This window comes from Bubalus bubalis, chromosome 3 (genome assembly GCF_019923935.1).
Source record: "Bubalus bubalis isolate 160015118507 breed Murrah chromosome 3, NDDB_SH_1, whole genome shotgun sequence".
Taxonomy (NCBI): Eukaryota; Metazoa; Chordata; class Mammalia; order Artiodactyla; family Bovidae; genus Bubalus; species Bubalus bubalis.
In genome coordinates, this window is record NC_059159.1 from 114,696,766 (window position 1) to 114,713,220 (window position 16,455).

At 42.5% G+C, this 16,455-nt stretch overlaps 1 protein-coding gene across 4 annotated transcripts in view; it reads left to right on the forward strand.

The window, feature by feature from the left end:
• The window catches only part of GCNT1 (glucosaminyl (N-acetyl) transferase 1), a 168,595-nt gene that overhangs the window by 135,050 nt on the left and 17,090 nt on the right, over nt 1–16,455 (forward strand). The window contains exon 3 of one of the 4 annotated variants that reach the window (XM_044939977.2): nt 6,175–12,223. The exons of the other annotated variants lie outside the window; for them this stretch is intronic. Within the exon in view, the coding sequence (XP_044795912.1) occupies nt 6,175–6,210 (36 nt within the window). The 3' untranslated portion in view covers nt 6,211–12,223. Of the gene's footprint in view, nt 1–6,174; nt 12,224–16,455 lie in introns of those variants that run through there. 4 annotated transcript variants of the gene reach the window in all.

Here is a 16,455-nt window from a genome sequence, read left to right on the forward strand (position 1 = left end):
TTCCTATCAAAGGAATAACGGGTGTCTTCAAAACTTCTCTTTTTCCCTCTTCTCTTTTCTCTTTCTCCTTTTGTGTTTCCTTTAAAAAAAAAAACAAAAAAAACAAAAAAAAAAACAACTGCTCTCCCACACAGATGGAGAGGAACCACTGTTGTGTAAGAAAATCCCATATTGGTTTACAATGCAGAAGTGCAGTGAAGCTCTGCTCCTAAGCCGAGGGGTGATTCTATTTTAGCTGAAGAGTGATTCTATTTTACTTCTGAGGTTGAAAGTGAAACAAGAAGATAAAGCTTCCTAATTCTGATTTAAGTTCTTTTTTAAAAATTATTATTTTTAGAAACACGTTCAGTGTTAAAGAGAATTACATTTTCCACTCTCTTCTCTCCCTTTCTTCTTCTTTTAAAGATTTTCTGGAAGGTTATTACTATTTCTCTGACTTTTGATCATGAGGAAATCTCAAGCAAAAGTAAAAAGAGAAGTATAGTAAATCCTCATACACTCTAGGAAAATTTAAAAATAGCAAAAGTAGGGAAATAAATGGAATGAAATAGCAAACATGGGAGAAAACAGGATTTTCACTTTTGAATTCTCAATAATAAAGACATCTCAATTACACACCGAGATATAAATTAATAAGACTGTCATCTTTTGGGAGAGTGCCACTTCTGGCTCAGCCTCTGAAGTATGATTCTGTGGTTTCTTTCTTGCCTCAGGGATTCATGAATGTACACAGGTCTTAGATGAAGGCAGATGAAACCTGGGATTTCAGCAGAGCCTCATACATAAGTTTTCAGAAGATCTAGCAGACCATCAGGTTGATAACATCCTGGGGGAGCTGCAGGTTGGCCCAAAGGGGAGAAGACAGAGGGATGGGGCAGACCAGAGAAAACATTTCCACTTACCTAGCCAGGCCATGAGGTCAGCATGCAGCCAGAGAGACAGAGTCTTCTAGACTAGATTTGCACACACCCGCAGACCACCTGAGGACCTTACTGAAGTGCAGATGGAGTCAGTAAGTTTGGGGGAAGCCTGAGAACCTGCATTTCTAGCAAGCTCCCAGCCAAAGCCAGCATCAAGGGCTGAAACCTGTGTAGTTTCACAAGGCCCTGTGCTCAGAAGGGAGCTGAACTTGGTTTCATGGTCTACTGTCACCCTCTTGAAATTGTTAATAATCTTCAATTTGAACTTGTGTTTTGAAGGTAAAGCTGGATGGTCCAGTGTGGCCTGTGTGAGAATGGAGCAGATGCGTGCAGTGCAGTATGAGTATGCTTGTCCCGTCTCTTGCTATGACACCATCATTGGGTACTGCAATGGGAAATGACCCATGAGTATGAATTCTGGTGGGAGTTCCGCAGGTCTCAAAGCAAGTAGAGGGGAATGTGTTATGTCAAGACTTAGGAAGGTTAGGAGCACTGACAGGCGTGGAACCAGAGTATGCTGTGAACCAATTAGAAGGAATGATGTGCTAAGATACATGAATAACCAAGGAACCATTTCGTACCCTTTTATGTTGCTTCTCTTTATTAAGCTGGCCACTTAGGCTAAAAATGATGCTGCAGAAAGAAAGGGAAAGTTTCATTTCCTTTCACTCCTTCCTTATTCATCAGGAAAGAGAAGGTACAGATTGTTCATAGAATATGTGCTTATTAAGAGATAGAATAACAGTTGATATATTCAGTGTTTCCACTGTTCTGTGAAGAACAAAATTCATCTGTGTGTACAATTACAAAATACAAATTGTATGATTCCACATATGAATTATCTTTACTTCTCCATTTAAAACCGGCATTACATGATAAAAGGATAAATGGGAAATCCATGCTAGAAATGTAAAATCTCAAAGTGTCTGTACTTAGAATGACATTAAATAGCAAATATAAAACACTGCAACAATTTGAGGGGCTGTGGAGGAAAGAAAAAACTGTATCTTCAGTACCTGTCATGGTATGTTTTTCCTGCTTTTTGAACAAAGGGCTCACATTTTGATTTTGTACTGAGCCGTACGTATTATAGAGCTGGCCCTGCCCTTAGGTGATGCTCATGTTCCAGGCCACATTTTGAGAAAATGAGAGTCTGGAGCCAGGTTTTGAAGCAGGCAGATCTGGGTTCAATTGCAGACAGTACCACCTGCTAGTTGTTTCTGTGATCTTAGGGGTTCCTTAAAGGAATACATAAGAGAAAAGGAAACATTATGTCTTAATAATTGTCTAATTTGATATGTGGTATTTTTGCACATATACTTTAGTTTCCTTATCTTATAGAATGTGGATGGTAGTTCTTCCCAGCAAGAAATTCAAAAGGCAACCCCCTCCTCTAAATCTTCTTGCTCTCTGCAGATGCTGGAGCTGAACCAGTTGTCCATCTCTCCTCTGCTATAGTTAGAGGTTGACCTGGACTGCCAGGGAGCCAATGTTCCACATCTTTATTCATTCATCTGTCAATGGACATTTAGGTTGCTCCCATGTCTGGGCTATTGTGAATAGTGCTGCTATGAACATAGTGGGGTGCTTGTATCTTTGTGAATTATAGTTTTGTCTGGATATATGACCAGGAGTGGGATTGGCAGATCAAATGGTAATTTTATTTTTAGTTTTCCGAGCAACCTACATACTGTTTTCCATAGTGATTCTACCAACTTACATTTCTACCAACAGTGTAGGAGGATTCTCTTTTCTCCACACCCTCTCCAGCATTTGTTATTTGTAGACTTTTTAAATGATGAGCATTCTGACTGGTATGAGATGATACCTCATTGAGTTTTGATTTGCATTCCTCTAATAATTAGCAATATTGAGCATCTTTTCATAAGCCTATTGGTCTTCTTTGGAGACATGTCTATTTAGGTCTTCTGCCCATTTTTGTGGAGAAGGCAATGGCACCCCACTCCATTACTCTTGCCTGGAAAATCCCATGGACAGAGGGGCCTGGTGGGCTGCAGTCCATGGGGTCGCTAGGAGTCGGACACAACTGAAGTGACTTAGCAGCAGCAGCAGCCCATTTTTGGATTGGGTTGTTTGTGTTTTTGCTGTTCTTGAATTGTATGAGCTGCTTGTATACTTTGGAAATTAAGTCCTTGTCTATCACATCATTTACAAATATTTTTTCACATTCTGTCTTTTCATTTTCTTTGTGGTATCCTTTTCTGTGCACAAGCTTGTAAGTTTGATTAAATCCCTTTGGTTTATTTTTGTTTTTATTTCTATTACCTTGAGAGACTAATCTGAGAAAACATTGGTACAATTTATTACAAAGAATGTATTGCCTATGGTCTCTTCTAGGAGTTTTATGATGTCATGTCTTATGTTTAAGTCTTTAAGCCATTTTGAGTTTATTTTTATGTATGGTGTGAGGCTGTGTTCTAACTTCATTGATTTACATGTGGCTGTCCAGCTTTCCCAACACCACTTGTGGTAGAGACTTTTTCCCATTGTATATTCTTGCCTCCTTTGTAGAAGATTAATTGACCATAAGTGCAGGGGATTATTTCTGGGTTGTCTATTCCATTCCATTCATGCATATTTTTGGTTTTGTTTCAGTACCACACTGTTTTGATTTTTGTAGCTTTGTAATATTGTCTGAAGTCTGAGAGGGTTATGCCTCCTGCTGTTTTTTCCTCCCTCCTCAGGATTACTTTGGCAATTCTGGACTTTTCTAGTTTCATGTGAATTTTAGGATTATTTATTCTGGTTCTATGAAAAATGTCCTGGGAATTTGAGAGGGATCACCTTAAATCTGTAGATTGCTTTCAGTTGTTTGACAATTTTAACAATATTAATTCTTCTAATCAAAGAGCATGGAATATATTTCCATTTCTTTGAATCATCTTCAATTTCCTTTATTAATGTTTTATAGTTCTCAGTGTGTGTCTTTCACCTCCTTGGTCAGGTTCATTCCTAAGTATTTTATTTTTTGGAGTTCAGTTTTAAAAGAGACTGTTTGCATTCCTTTTCTGGTATTTCATTGTTAGTTTAAAGAAGTACAACTGATTTCTGTATTTTAATCTTGTATCCTGCTATTTTGCTAAATTTGTTTATCAGTTCGAGTAGTTTTGTGTAGAACCTTTAGGTTTTCTATCTATAGTATCATGTCATCTGCGTATAAGAACAATTTTACCTTTTCCCTTCCAATTTGGATACCTTTTATTTATTTATTTTTTTCTTTTCTGATTGCTATGGCTGGGACTTCCAATAAATACTGTGTTGAATAGAAGAGGTGAGAGTGGGCATCCTTGTCTTGTTCCAGATTTTAGTGGAAAGGCTTTCAACTTTTCACCATTATATTCATTTTACTTTAGTGCAGTATTCTGCTTATTCCACATATAACCTTGATTATATCAGGGTCCAGCTTTACCAGTTGGTGATCTTTACTAATTCCACAGTCTTCAAGTTTGACGTTTTCCCAGGATTTTTTGAAAATTCCCAGGAAATTACATTTATATCCTCTGCTGTCCTCAAGGACAACTTCCCCATGTGACCTTTTTTGACCTTACATCAAGCTAGCCACAGGACTCTTTGTAAGTTTACCCCAAAGAATCCACTTCCACGCAAAGTGCTCTTTCTTAAAGAAACTGTCAGGGTAACAAAGACAGTAACAAAGAGGTGTGAGCCCTCCCCACAATCAAATTTAAACTCTCTGTCCGTGATTGTTTTATTGCAGATTCTCTCTTGGGCTAAGTGCTGTGAATTCTATCTCACCACCACTCCCATCTCTCTTTCATATTTTACAGCACAATTCATTTCTCCCAAATCACTATCAACCTGTGCATCTGTGCTATCCTAATATGACACGTGAGACCTTCTTTTATCGTAATCAGTCCTCTTAAGGGAGTAATTGCAGTTGTATGCAGAAATATCTTTTGTTTGTTTTTATTCACACTATGGTTGCTTTCTCTATAAAGGGTTTGCTAAATCTTCCCTCCTACTTTCCAGCTTCTCAACAAAATCCCTATTGCTTATACCATTTCTATTAACCTGCCAATACTTCTAACATGTAACTAATGAGGTTACATATTTGATGGCATATACTCTGTCTTTCTCTGTCTCCTGTCTAGCTTTTTCCCTCCATATTCAGATCAGATCAGTCGCTCAGTCGTGTCCTACTCTTTGCGACCCCATGAATCGCAGCACGCCAGGCCTCCCTGTCCATCACCAACTCCCGGAGTTCACCCAGACTCACGTCCATCGAGTCAGTGATGCCATCCAGCCATCTCATCCTCTGTCGTCCCCTTCTCCTCTTGCCCCCAAATCCCTCCCAGCATCAGAGTCTTTTCCAATGAGTCAACTCTTTGCATGAGGTGGCCAAAGTACTGGAGTTTCAGCTGTAGCATCATTCCTTCCAAAGAAATCCCAGGGCTGATCTCCTTTAGAATGGACTGGTTGGATCTCCTTGCAGTCCAAGGGACTCTCAAGAGTCTTCTCCAGCACCACAGTTCAAAAGCATCAATTCTTCGGCACTCAGCCTTCTTCACAGTCCAACTCTCACATCCATACATGACCACAGGAAAAAACCACAGCCTTGACTAGATGAACCTTTGTTGGCAAAGTAATGTCTCCGCTTTTGAATATGCTATCTAGGTTGGTCATAACTTTTCTTCCAAGGAGTAAGGGTCTTTTAATTTCATGGCTGCAGTCACCATCTGCAGTGATTTTGGAGCCCCCCCAAAAATAAAGTAGCTTTGTCTATAACAGGTCTGTCGTTCATCTGTGGCCTGGCTCAGGAGAACTGCTCTTGTGTGTCTCTTCTCATCTTTTCCCTACTCTTCCTACAGTGAATTCTGGGACCTTGGGGTTGGACAGGCTCTGGGCAGGGAAGGAGTGGGAATCCCTTAGCCTGTGTTAGGACTGAGGGGCCATGAGATGTCCCCCTGAGTAAGACAGAGGGGACTCCAATGGGGAAAAACCACCAAAGAACGGGACAGCTGTCACCCAGACTCACTGAGCAGACAAGGACACCCTGGAAGAACTGGCTCCTTGCCTGCTGCTCTTGCAGCCTATGGGTGGGATACTCGTTTACCTTCACTGGTCCCAAAGGGCTGGATGACATGACTGTGGTGTCCTGTTGTCAACAGTGTCTCTAAGATGTTCCCAGACCTTAATGGGTGGCCTGACCTCAGCCCGACCTTGTGTCAGTCTCCTAAATTCGGAAATTGTCTCCATTGATGACTCTTCTCTCCAGGTGCTCCTGTTCATCAAGATGGAGGAGAGAGTCTAGAAGCTTCCTCATGCTGCTTGTAGGGCCTCCTCAAGAGAGGCTCTGGTGAATGGAGAGAAACAAGCTCCTATTGGAGGAAGAAGCAGTGGATAAGGGGGTGGACCACATCTACGCCTCCAGGGAAGGCTGAACATCACACCTGTGACTGTAGGGACAGAGGAAGCTACCTGGGACTGTCTGGGGAGGATTGAAATCAAGTCTCATTGAGTCTGAGTTAAAGTGAGGCTGTCAGAAGTGAAGCAGAGAGGGTGGGGTGTAGATGACAGCTGGGTGAGTCAGCACTTCATGGGGTTGGAGAATCTTTCCCTAAAGGGCTATTTAGCCTCCTGTGGGATCCCTTTGTTTTGGTCTTCACCCCATGTCACCTGGGCTCTTATTTCCGAGCTTGGAAACATGCCTGAAAGTGGCTGACCTGAACCAGGACTCACTGTCTCTGTGGAAATGGTGATTAATCTCTTCCCTTCCTTCCTGTATCCTTCTTCCCAGCACAGCTTGTGCTACCCAGGGCCTCTGTACAATCCAGTAGAACCTGGATGAACGGAGGAGAGGGACTCCCAGGGAGGACGGGGTGAAAGAATGCCTTGGGTGTGTGTGAAGGCCTGTAATGACATGGGGACGTGGGAGCACGTGAATTTGGCTGCCGTCTTGTTCCCTGCAGTGCTTCTGGATGCAGGTGGTCCTTTCTGTTTCCATTGGCCACCTTGGTAACTCCCTGTTGAAGACAGCTTTCTGCAGACTTTCCATCAAGCTCACTGTAGCCAGGGGTGCTGCCCAACACCCAGGGGAGCTAAACTTCCTGTGTTGTGGAAACTGGTGGAAGACACTGTTCCTGATGGGTTCCCCAGGGACATCCAGCTTCCTCTCTAACCTTGACATTCTCATCTCCGGTCACTACCCTCTTATGTTGTACCCACCCCATCAGTGTCCTTTTATTCACCCTCACCAAAGGGGGCGTCTGTCTGCCACTGTGTTTCAATTTTAGTGGTCTGTTTCCTACTCTGATGACATGTCCTTTCCTATCTATACACAAATCATTCAGACACTGCATAGAGTTACCCAGTTAAACTTGGTTCCTGACCGGGTCTTCTCATCTTACTTCATCTTATCAGGTTGTCAATCTCCCACCTAAAAAAACTTTTTTAAAGAGCACAGTTCTATTTATTATTCAGCAAGGAGCAGAAGGGCAAGGGGAAGGGCCCAGCATGGACAGCCTCCCAATATTGCTGTGGGTTTCCATTTGTTTCCCCAACCTGGAGGGCTGAGAGGCTCTTGGCTGTAGAAGAACATGAACCCAGCTGCTGACCCTTGGGCAAAACAAATCACCCTGGCCTAAGTACCAACTCATGAACCCCGATCCCAGGCCTATCTCACCAGGACCACTGAGGCCTCTTGGAGCCAGGCTGGCTAGAGTCTGGGGTGCTGATTCCAGGTTGTGGGCAGGTGGACTTAGGTCTCAAGCTCCAGGCCAAGCCAAAGGCCAACCTTCAGGTCCATAGCCTGAATGTATCACAAACAAGCCACTGGCTCTATCTGGTATACTAACACTGCCATTTATGCTCCAGAGGAGTGGAAAAGTTAGGGCAGTACAGCTCATCCTGGCTCCCCTAGGCTATTCACCTACTCTGGCTTCTGGAAAATGCCCCTAGAAAAGCAACCTTTAGTTCCTGTCAGGTGGGGCAGGCTTAAAGAGCAAACTAGCTTAAGGTATAGAAAAATTCGTTTCTGCTTTAGATAATCTAGTCTATAATACTGCACATCCATCATTTAGCTTGTCTTTTAGGATGTTTTACACGTTTGGGTTGAAAACTGGGCATGATGTACTGAGTAAAAGGAGCTGAATTAGAATTTATGTTGATCTGGCCAGGCATTAGGCTGTGTTTACTGTTTGCTGTAGCTGTGAGAGGCTCCTTGTCCACTGACATCCTTATTTTTGTCTCCTTCATTGTCCCTGAGTTTCCCTAGAGACTTCTTAACTCTTTCCTGAGACACACGGTTCTTTCCATCGTGTTCCCCTATCATACAGGAGCCCTGTGATGCGAGGGGGGTCGGGGTAGGGTGGATGAGGGGAGGGAGGAAGTGCTCTGTGCTCCTATGATTAGGTCTCAGTCTTTAGTGAGCCTGTGCTGACCTTCGCCAATGCGTCTCAGTTTCATTTTGTTTTTCTCTGTTAGCTAAGACAGGAAGGCTTAGAGGGGACTGGATTTGAATATTTTCCATCTCCAGGCTCTGGTAAAATCCCAGTAGGTTACTGTCTAGTAAAACTCTTAAAGGCAGTGCTTTGCAGAACAACATGTTCTGGGCATAAATAAAAACAGCCATTTTCCCTTCCTGCTGGAAGCACTAGGGAATTTTTCTCTGATCTTCACTGTGAAAAGTTAGTGGGGCTCCTGGACATAAAACTTACAAAAGGTGAGGATCTCTAACTCTCAGACTTGTTCACACTGAGTCTCCAGAAATTTGTTATATTTAGGTTTCCCTACATGGGTTCTGATTCTCTCCAAGGTTTCTGTTCTTGGATTTCTGTTCCAAAAAATTATGATTTTCTGTATCTGTTTGTTGGTCTCTTCAGTTTGGGGAGGCAGATGTTTGGTCTGTGACCTCAGTTCTTTGGGGAGATAAGGGTTACTAGTCTGTAGTTTGTTCATCTTTGTGTGTGTGTGTAGACAGGAGAGACAACTCCCAAGTTCCTTACATTCTGGACTAGAAACCAGAAGTGTTCTCATTTAATTTGATTTTTTCAGTTGAAGTTCAGAGATGTTCGGTCACCCATCCGTTAGGTAGAAAAGCCATGACTGGAGAACTCAGGGGATGTGACTCACGTTGGTGATCTTGCTCATATACCAGATGCTCACCGAAGGTGAGGCAGTGGCTTAAAACACCTCAGACGCTGGCCCTGAGGAAGTCATTACTGGATCCCAATCTTTGCTTCTCGCCGCAATCAGGATTTCCATCCTCCAGGGGACAGTACAAGACCTGTCGCAGGTGGCAAGGCAGAAGCATCCGGGAGAGATACCTCAGTCTCGTTCTGCTTCCAGCACTGGGTTTCCCTTCCCTATCCTGATTGTTGCCCACATGGATAAACAGGAGGGTTCACACAAGCAGGAAAGCTGTTGGCTGAATAATGGTCGAGCGCTAAGAACATATTTGACCAGAAAACCTTTTCAGATGCATTCTGTCCACATTCAGGGCTCACAGTGTGTTGCCAGTCTAGGCTCCATGATTAGTTTTGTATAGGGTTGGGTTTCTGCAGGAACCCCTGACATTGAGCACCAAGGCAGTGGGGGAGCCTACACAGCAAGCCTGCCCCACACCCTGTGCATGAATGTTCTGATTCATGGTGGTGGAGACCATGGCTGAGTCCCATAATCCCACCTCTCGGACCTACAGATACTCCCTCTGTGTCCAGAGTTGTCTAAGGGGCTCCTGTTCCTAGAGACAGTCTTCATGGCAGGCTTTCATTCTCAGGACTGCTCCAGAATCTTCCCATTTAGGACAGGGTTCTCTTTTAGGGATAGGAGTTCTAGCCTTTGAGGACTTTTATCTAGAAATTCCATTAACCTTGAGCACCTAGACTGAAATTTGTTATTTTCTCACAGACACAGGGAAAGGTCTGGGTTTGTTGAGGGATCCCAGTGAGCAGCTGAAAGGACTTGTAGCCCCTGCCTCCCTGCCCTTGCCCTGAGCCTCAGGCTCTTGTTTCTTCCTTCCATTGGAGGGGCTTAGACGTGTGCTGATTATCTTCACTGTGGGATGAAGTTTGGACTGTCGATGCCAGAAGGTGGTAATTTCCCTTGGTAGAGCTTCTTGTTAGGCCTCTTGTATCATTTCAAGTAATTTGCTTGTGGTTGTCATGGGATAAGTTACCAAGCTATTAATTGCTGTGCCCTAGTCCCTATCTGAATAGACTTTCAAAGAAAGGAAAAGGTAAATTCACTTGCTTTTCTAGGCAATTCTAGACTTCTGATCCTGAAAGTGGTGTATTAGTAATACGATACTGTGTACCAAATTATCTGAAATCTTAGTAAGTCTTAAAACGAGCACCATTTCTGATCTCACAGTTTCTGTCAGTCAGGAGTCAGCTCTGTAGCTGGCTCAGGGTCCCTCTTGAGGCTGCACTCCAGGCTTTGGCCAGGGTTATAGTCATCTCAAGGCGAATCTTGGGGAGAATCCATCTGCTTCCAAGTTCATTCACGTGGCTTTTGGCAAGCCTTGGGTTCTCTCTGGCCGTGGTCCTAGATATTAGTTCCTTGCCACGTGGGATCCTCTTTGGGGAAGTTCATAGTTTGGCCTCTGGCTTCCCTCAGAGCAGTGAGGGAGAGTAAGATCAAACAAGACCAGACGTTCTTGCTATTTTATAAGCTGATTTTGGAGGCGTCATTCTATCACTTCTGCTGTATTCTGTTTGTTAGGAGTGAGTCACTAGGTCTAGCCCACCCTTAAGGGGAGAGGATTACCCAGGGGTGTGAGGACCAGGAGGTGGGGACCACGGGGAGTCCTCTTGGAGGCTGCCTACCACCGGTTGTTAATTTCTTTGTGTGTTTCCCTGCCCAGATCAGAAGTTACGGGGCATCTGTTACAGAATGTGATCCAGGCTCTTGTGTGGGAGGTAAATTTAGCCAGGTGTTCCTCAGCGGGCAGAGATGACCTGGAGATGGAGTCACTGGGTTGAAAGAGAGGGAATTGCCCAAGATTAGCAGTGGCTCCAGGGGCTTGAGGAAAAGTGGGAGGAGGAATCTACAAGCATCGATGTCTTGTATGCAAGTGTCCTAGCAGCCAGTAGGACTCCTGAGGGATAAGCTGACATACTTGCTGCAGCTCTGTGATTGGCACTTTAGTCTCAGGAGCTACGTGAAATTTGCTTAATCCCCTAGATGACAAAGAGGTTGTGGAGCCACCTGCCTGTGTGTAGAATGCATGGTCTTGGATAACAAACATCCCGGTAGCAACCATGGTATACCAAAGACCAAACAGTCTTTCCTAGGTAATTTTTTGACAGACTGTAACACTCAAAGAGTTAAAGAACACCCAATAATGACTGATATTGGGAGGGTTCATGTTGTAGTAATGAACAGTACTAGATAGAATTTAATTTAGGAAAAGTTATGTGATATTTCTTTTGCTTTAGCATTTGTAAAAGTATATTATATTTGAGTTTATTATGTATTTAATCTTGGCAATTCTTTGTATGTACTGTTTATTCTTTTGATAGAAGGGAAATTGAAGCACAGAGAAGTGAATATGAATATATGTTTAGGGGGCTAGTGTAGAAGAAGCCAGGACTGGAGAAGTCTATTGTGAGGAATCCATTTACATGGCTTAAACTAACCAAAGAATGGAAGTATATTGACTATAATTGAGAAGTCTGGGATTAGGGCTGTAGTCAGGCAGCAGGTATCCAGGGTGCAATTCAAGTCATCAGGATGCCATTGTCCTCTCTTGTCTGTCTCCATCCTCATGTACTTCTGCCTTTCAGGCTTTATGTAATACCAGGACACCTGGCAGCAGGTTCAGAACGTAAACCTTCCAAGATCAAGTGCCCCTGAAAATGCAGTGGCTCCTACAAAAGTCCCAGCCAAGTCTGACTATGTCTTTCAGCCTCCAGTTGGGGGATACATTTGTGTCTGCATCTCTCACTGAGAGAATTCAATGCTCATTTTGACTTGGCCTGGGGCACATGCCCGTCTTGGACAATGGGTTTGTGGAGGGACAGTTGGTCCTGTACATCAACCAAGACTGAGCAATGGAAGTCATTTCCCCAGAAACGAGCATTATTCAGTAGAGATTCAATTGACTTCTTCCAGTAGAAATGATAACTCCAAACGTGGCATTTTGTTGCGTCATTGGATAGTAACTGATTAAGAATCTATTAGAAAATAAATTTGATCATTCCTGATATGCTGTATACATTCAGTTAAGTCACTCAGTCATGTCCGACTCTTTGCGACCCCATGAACTGCAGCATGCCAGGCCTCCCTGTCCGTCACCAACTCCTGGAGTCTACCCAAACCCATATCGATCAAGTCGATGATGCCATCCAACCATCTCATCCTCTGTTTTCCCCTTCTCCTCCTGCCTTCAATCTTTCCCAGCATCAGGGTCTTTTCCAAAGAGTCAACTCTTCGCATCAGGTGGCCAAAGTACTGGAGTTTCAGCTTCAACATCAGTCCTTCCAATGAACACCCAGGACTGATCTCCTTTAGGATGGACTGGTTGGATCTCCTTGCAGTCCAAGGGACTTGCAAAAGTCTTCTCCAACACCACAGTTCAAAAGCATCAATTCTTCGGCGCTCAGCTTTCTTTATAGTCCAACTGTCACATCCATACATGATTACTGGAAAAACCATAGCCTTGACAAGACGGACCTTTGTTGACAAAGTAATGTCTCTGTTTTTTAATATACTGTCCGGGTCGGTCATAACTTTCCTTCCAAGGAGCAAACGTCTTTTAATTTCATGGCTGCAGTCACCATCTGCAGTGATTTTGGAGCCCAAAAAACAAAGTCAGTCACTGTTCCCACTGTTTCCCCATCTATTTCCCATGAAGTGATGGGACCAGATGCCATGATCTTAGTTTTCTGAATGTTGAGCTGTAAGCCAACTTCTTCACTCTCCTCTTTCACTTTCATCAAGAGACGCTTTAGTTCTTCACTTTCTGCTATAAGGGTGGTATCATCTGCATATCTGAGGTTACTGATATTTCTCCTGGCAATCTTGATTCCAGCTTGTGCTTCTTCCAGTCCAGCGTTTCTCATGATGTACTCTGCATATAAGGTAAATAATCAGGGTGACTATATACAGCCTTGACGTACTCCTTTTCCTATTTGGAACCAGTCTGGTGTTCCATGTCCAGTTCTAACTGTTGCTTCCTGACCTGCATATAGGCTTCTCAAGAGGCAGGTCAGGTGGTCTGGTATTCCCATCTCTTTCAGAATTTTCCACAGTTTATTGTGATCCACACAGTCAAAGGCTTTGGCATAGTCAATAAAGCAGAAATAGATGTTTTTCTGGAACTCTCTTGCTTTTTCTCGCTATATACATTACTGGTTTTTAATCCATTTAGTCAGTCTTAACATGTTATTTAATAATTAATGTAATTAATTAATGAGTTGAATAAATCTTTGGCACCTATTCACTTTATAGTTCTGTGAAAGTCAAGTTTTTAACTTTAAAATATTATATTTAACAAGTAGGAGGAGACTACTTTGTTCTTTTTATTTATGATTCTCATTTTTCTTTAAAAACCATCTGGGTAATATATCCTCATGAGAGTTGTAGCTTTAAATCTGTCTGACTTTTTAAACAACTTGCCATCGAGGTGAGTCAGACTTGTGAGTGGATACCCCAGCCTCCGGCCAAGCTGCCCTGTCAGATGCTACGTGGAACAAGGATAAGCTATCCCTACAAAGTCCTACCCAAATTGTAGATTAATGAGCAAAGTGAGTAAATTATTGTTTTGAAGTCATTTGTAATATAAAATAAATGATACAGGGGACATTTCTTTAAATATGTCTTTGCTGAAATTTTTACAACAAACAGCTGTTACCTTTTTTTTTTTTTTTTAATTTTGGGGGGAAGATTAAAATTAAAAATATAGCAGGAGTTTCTGTTTGTGCTTCCATTACTTATATCCTTATGTGAGATCTAATTTCCACGTCATCTAGGGATCTAAAGGCATTTCTTCATCAAAGACTGTTATGACAGTAACTCTTGAGCTCTTAGATCTTCTCACACTGGAGAGAAGAAAAGGAAAGGTGGAAGCCACATACAGATTATAAAGAAAGTAAATATTAATACTATCAAGTGCTGTGGGCTTCTCTGGTGGCTCAGATGGTAAAAAAAAAATCCTCCTACCTTGTGGGAGACCTGGGTTTGATCCCTGGGTTGAGAAGATCCCCTGGAGGAGGGCATGGCAACCCACTCCAGTATTCTTGCCTGGAGAATCCCCATGGACAGAGGAGCCTGGCAGGCTACAGTCAATGGGGTCACAAAGAGTTGGACATGACTGAGCAACTAAGCACAGCACATCAAGTGCTGAACCTGTGGATCACTTTCTTTCCTGCTTGATCAATGCTTCTTTACTCACAACACATTCTCTTAACTTTGGGCCAGTGGCCCAAAGGGCAGACCCTTGACTCCTGTTCTTGGTTTGGAGAAAGTCTTTTCCTGCATAATATTTTTCATTTATGAGGCATCTCTACTTATTTAAGGTGGAGACTGGGAGTGAGGCTTCTTTTTCTTCTGAGCCCATTGGTCATTCCAACGTTCCTCAGGAGTGACTTGAGAATGTCAACATTCCTTGCGACCTTAGAGGGAGCTGCATTTTCAGAAGGCTGGCCTTTGGTGTCTCCAATCTTTTCATGAGCTTGAAGACTTCTCCTCATCTCTTTAGTATGAGACAGAAGTTGGCCAGATCAGTCCTTAAATATATACTTTCTTTATTCTTCATGACTGTCAATCCATTGAATTAATATATCTGCAAACCAGACTCGAGGTCATTCTGTCCATAACGTTATTAACTAGTCAACCAGAAAAACAGCAAGTTGACAGCTTTTTGAGATGGACTTGCATTCTATCACACCATTCTATATATAACGGATTGTTCTATGCCCTATATAGCCTGGGAGGAGGGAAAGGTTCAGGGAGAGAAAGAGGCTTGTAGTCAGGATTTTTAGGCTTTATCAGAGGTCAGAGAAGCATACCTTGTTGAACTTATGAGTCTGATCTACAATCCAGAGACATATACATGCCTTCAGGAGCTGGGAGCCCCATCATGGCCTGCTTCTTTCAGAGAACCTCAGGGACAAAATGTGGGGGTAGATAGTAGGGCAACTGACTGAGTTTATTGGTGAAACATCTCTTGATTTGATCCTTACAGCCACAGGAATAGTGTTTGAGTGTCTTCAGGGCAGTGTGGCCTAGGACAGGTTACTAAATGCCAAGTGTATTAAAAATTCTCAGATTTTCAAACTAAAACACTCTCTTGCAAATCAGTAGGTAGAAAAATAAGTATCTCAACTTAAAAAAATGGTAAAGAATATAAACAGTCAATCCACAGAAGAAGAAATACGGATAACAGAAGATATATATATATATATAAAGGAGTTCAGTTTTACTAATTTCAAGAAAATGCAATTAAAAACAATGGTATCATCTTTCTAAATTCCTTTATATGCATTAGTATACTGTATTGGTGTTTTTCTTTCTGGCTTACTTCACTCTGTATAATAGGCTCCAGTTTCATCCACCTCATTAGAACTGATTCAAATGTATTCTTTTTAATGGCTGAGTAATACTCCATTGTGTATATGTACCATATCTTTCTGTGGTGGATTCATTTCGATATTTGGCAAAACCAATACAATATTGTAAAGTTTAAAAATAAAATAAAAACAATGGTATCAAAAAAAGAAAAAAAAATGGTAACTTTTTCTTGCTTTCAGAATGGTCAAAATTAAAAACATATCAAAGCCTAGTATAGACAAGTATTGACAAAGGTTTTTTTTCCTTGACCAGATTCTAGCCAGGCTCCTCTGAGCCCTCTTCTTGACTAGCTCCCAACCTTGGCCTATGAAAACTACAAATTATCAACACAAATGGTTTCGTCAACCCCTCTGCCCCCACATTAAAAGCTTCAGCACTGACCATTTCTAACTGCTCCAGGTCACATCCCTAGGATGACCCAAGTTCCTCTTAAATTGCCTGCCTGAGTAAAGTCAAGGCTGTCAAAAGAGTTTTCTGTTGGTTCGAGCCAACACCTGACTCTTGACCCCTGAACCCCCTTTCTTGGAGCATTTAGTAAAAAGGCCTTACAACTGTGAATCCTACCTCTGTTCCTTTGAGATATAGCCTATCCCCTACAATTCAGGAGTGTCTTTCTAAAGGACCTGAAACCCATTCCACTAAAATGCATTCATGAGGAAGGCTGGGGCCTGTTTCCCAGTCTCTGTGAGGGGGTGACTCCTGGTTTCAGTAACTGCCAGCTGGCAAACACAGCCGTCAGAATCAGCACTGACACTGACACACACTCTGATTTTTCACTTCCCTTACTCTGCTGAGCCCCAGTTCCCCTTCCTCTCTCCTCCTTCATTTTCTCTTTAAAATACCCAGTTACCTCTGTACCGATCAAAGCTGACTTCAGTTTACACCGAACCTCCTTCCCCATTGCAATAACATATTACTTGTTCAAATCTGTCCTTAGCCATTTTAACTAATATCTAGTTCTGTTAATCTCTGACAGCATGTGGAG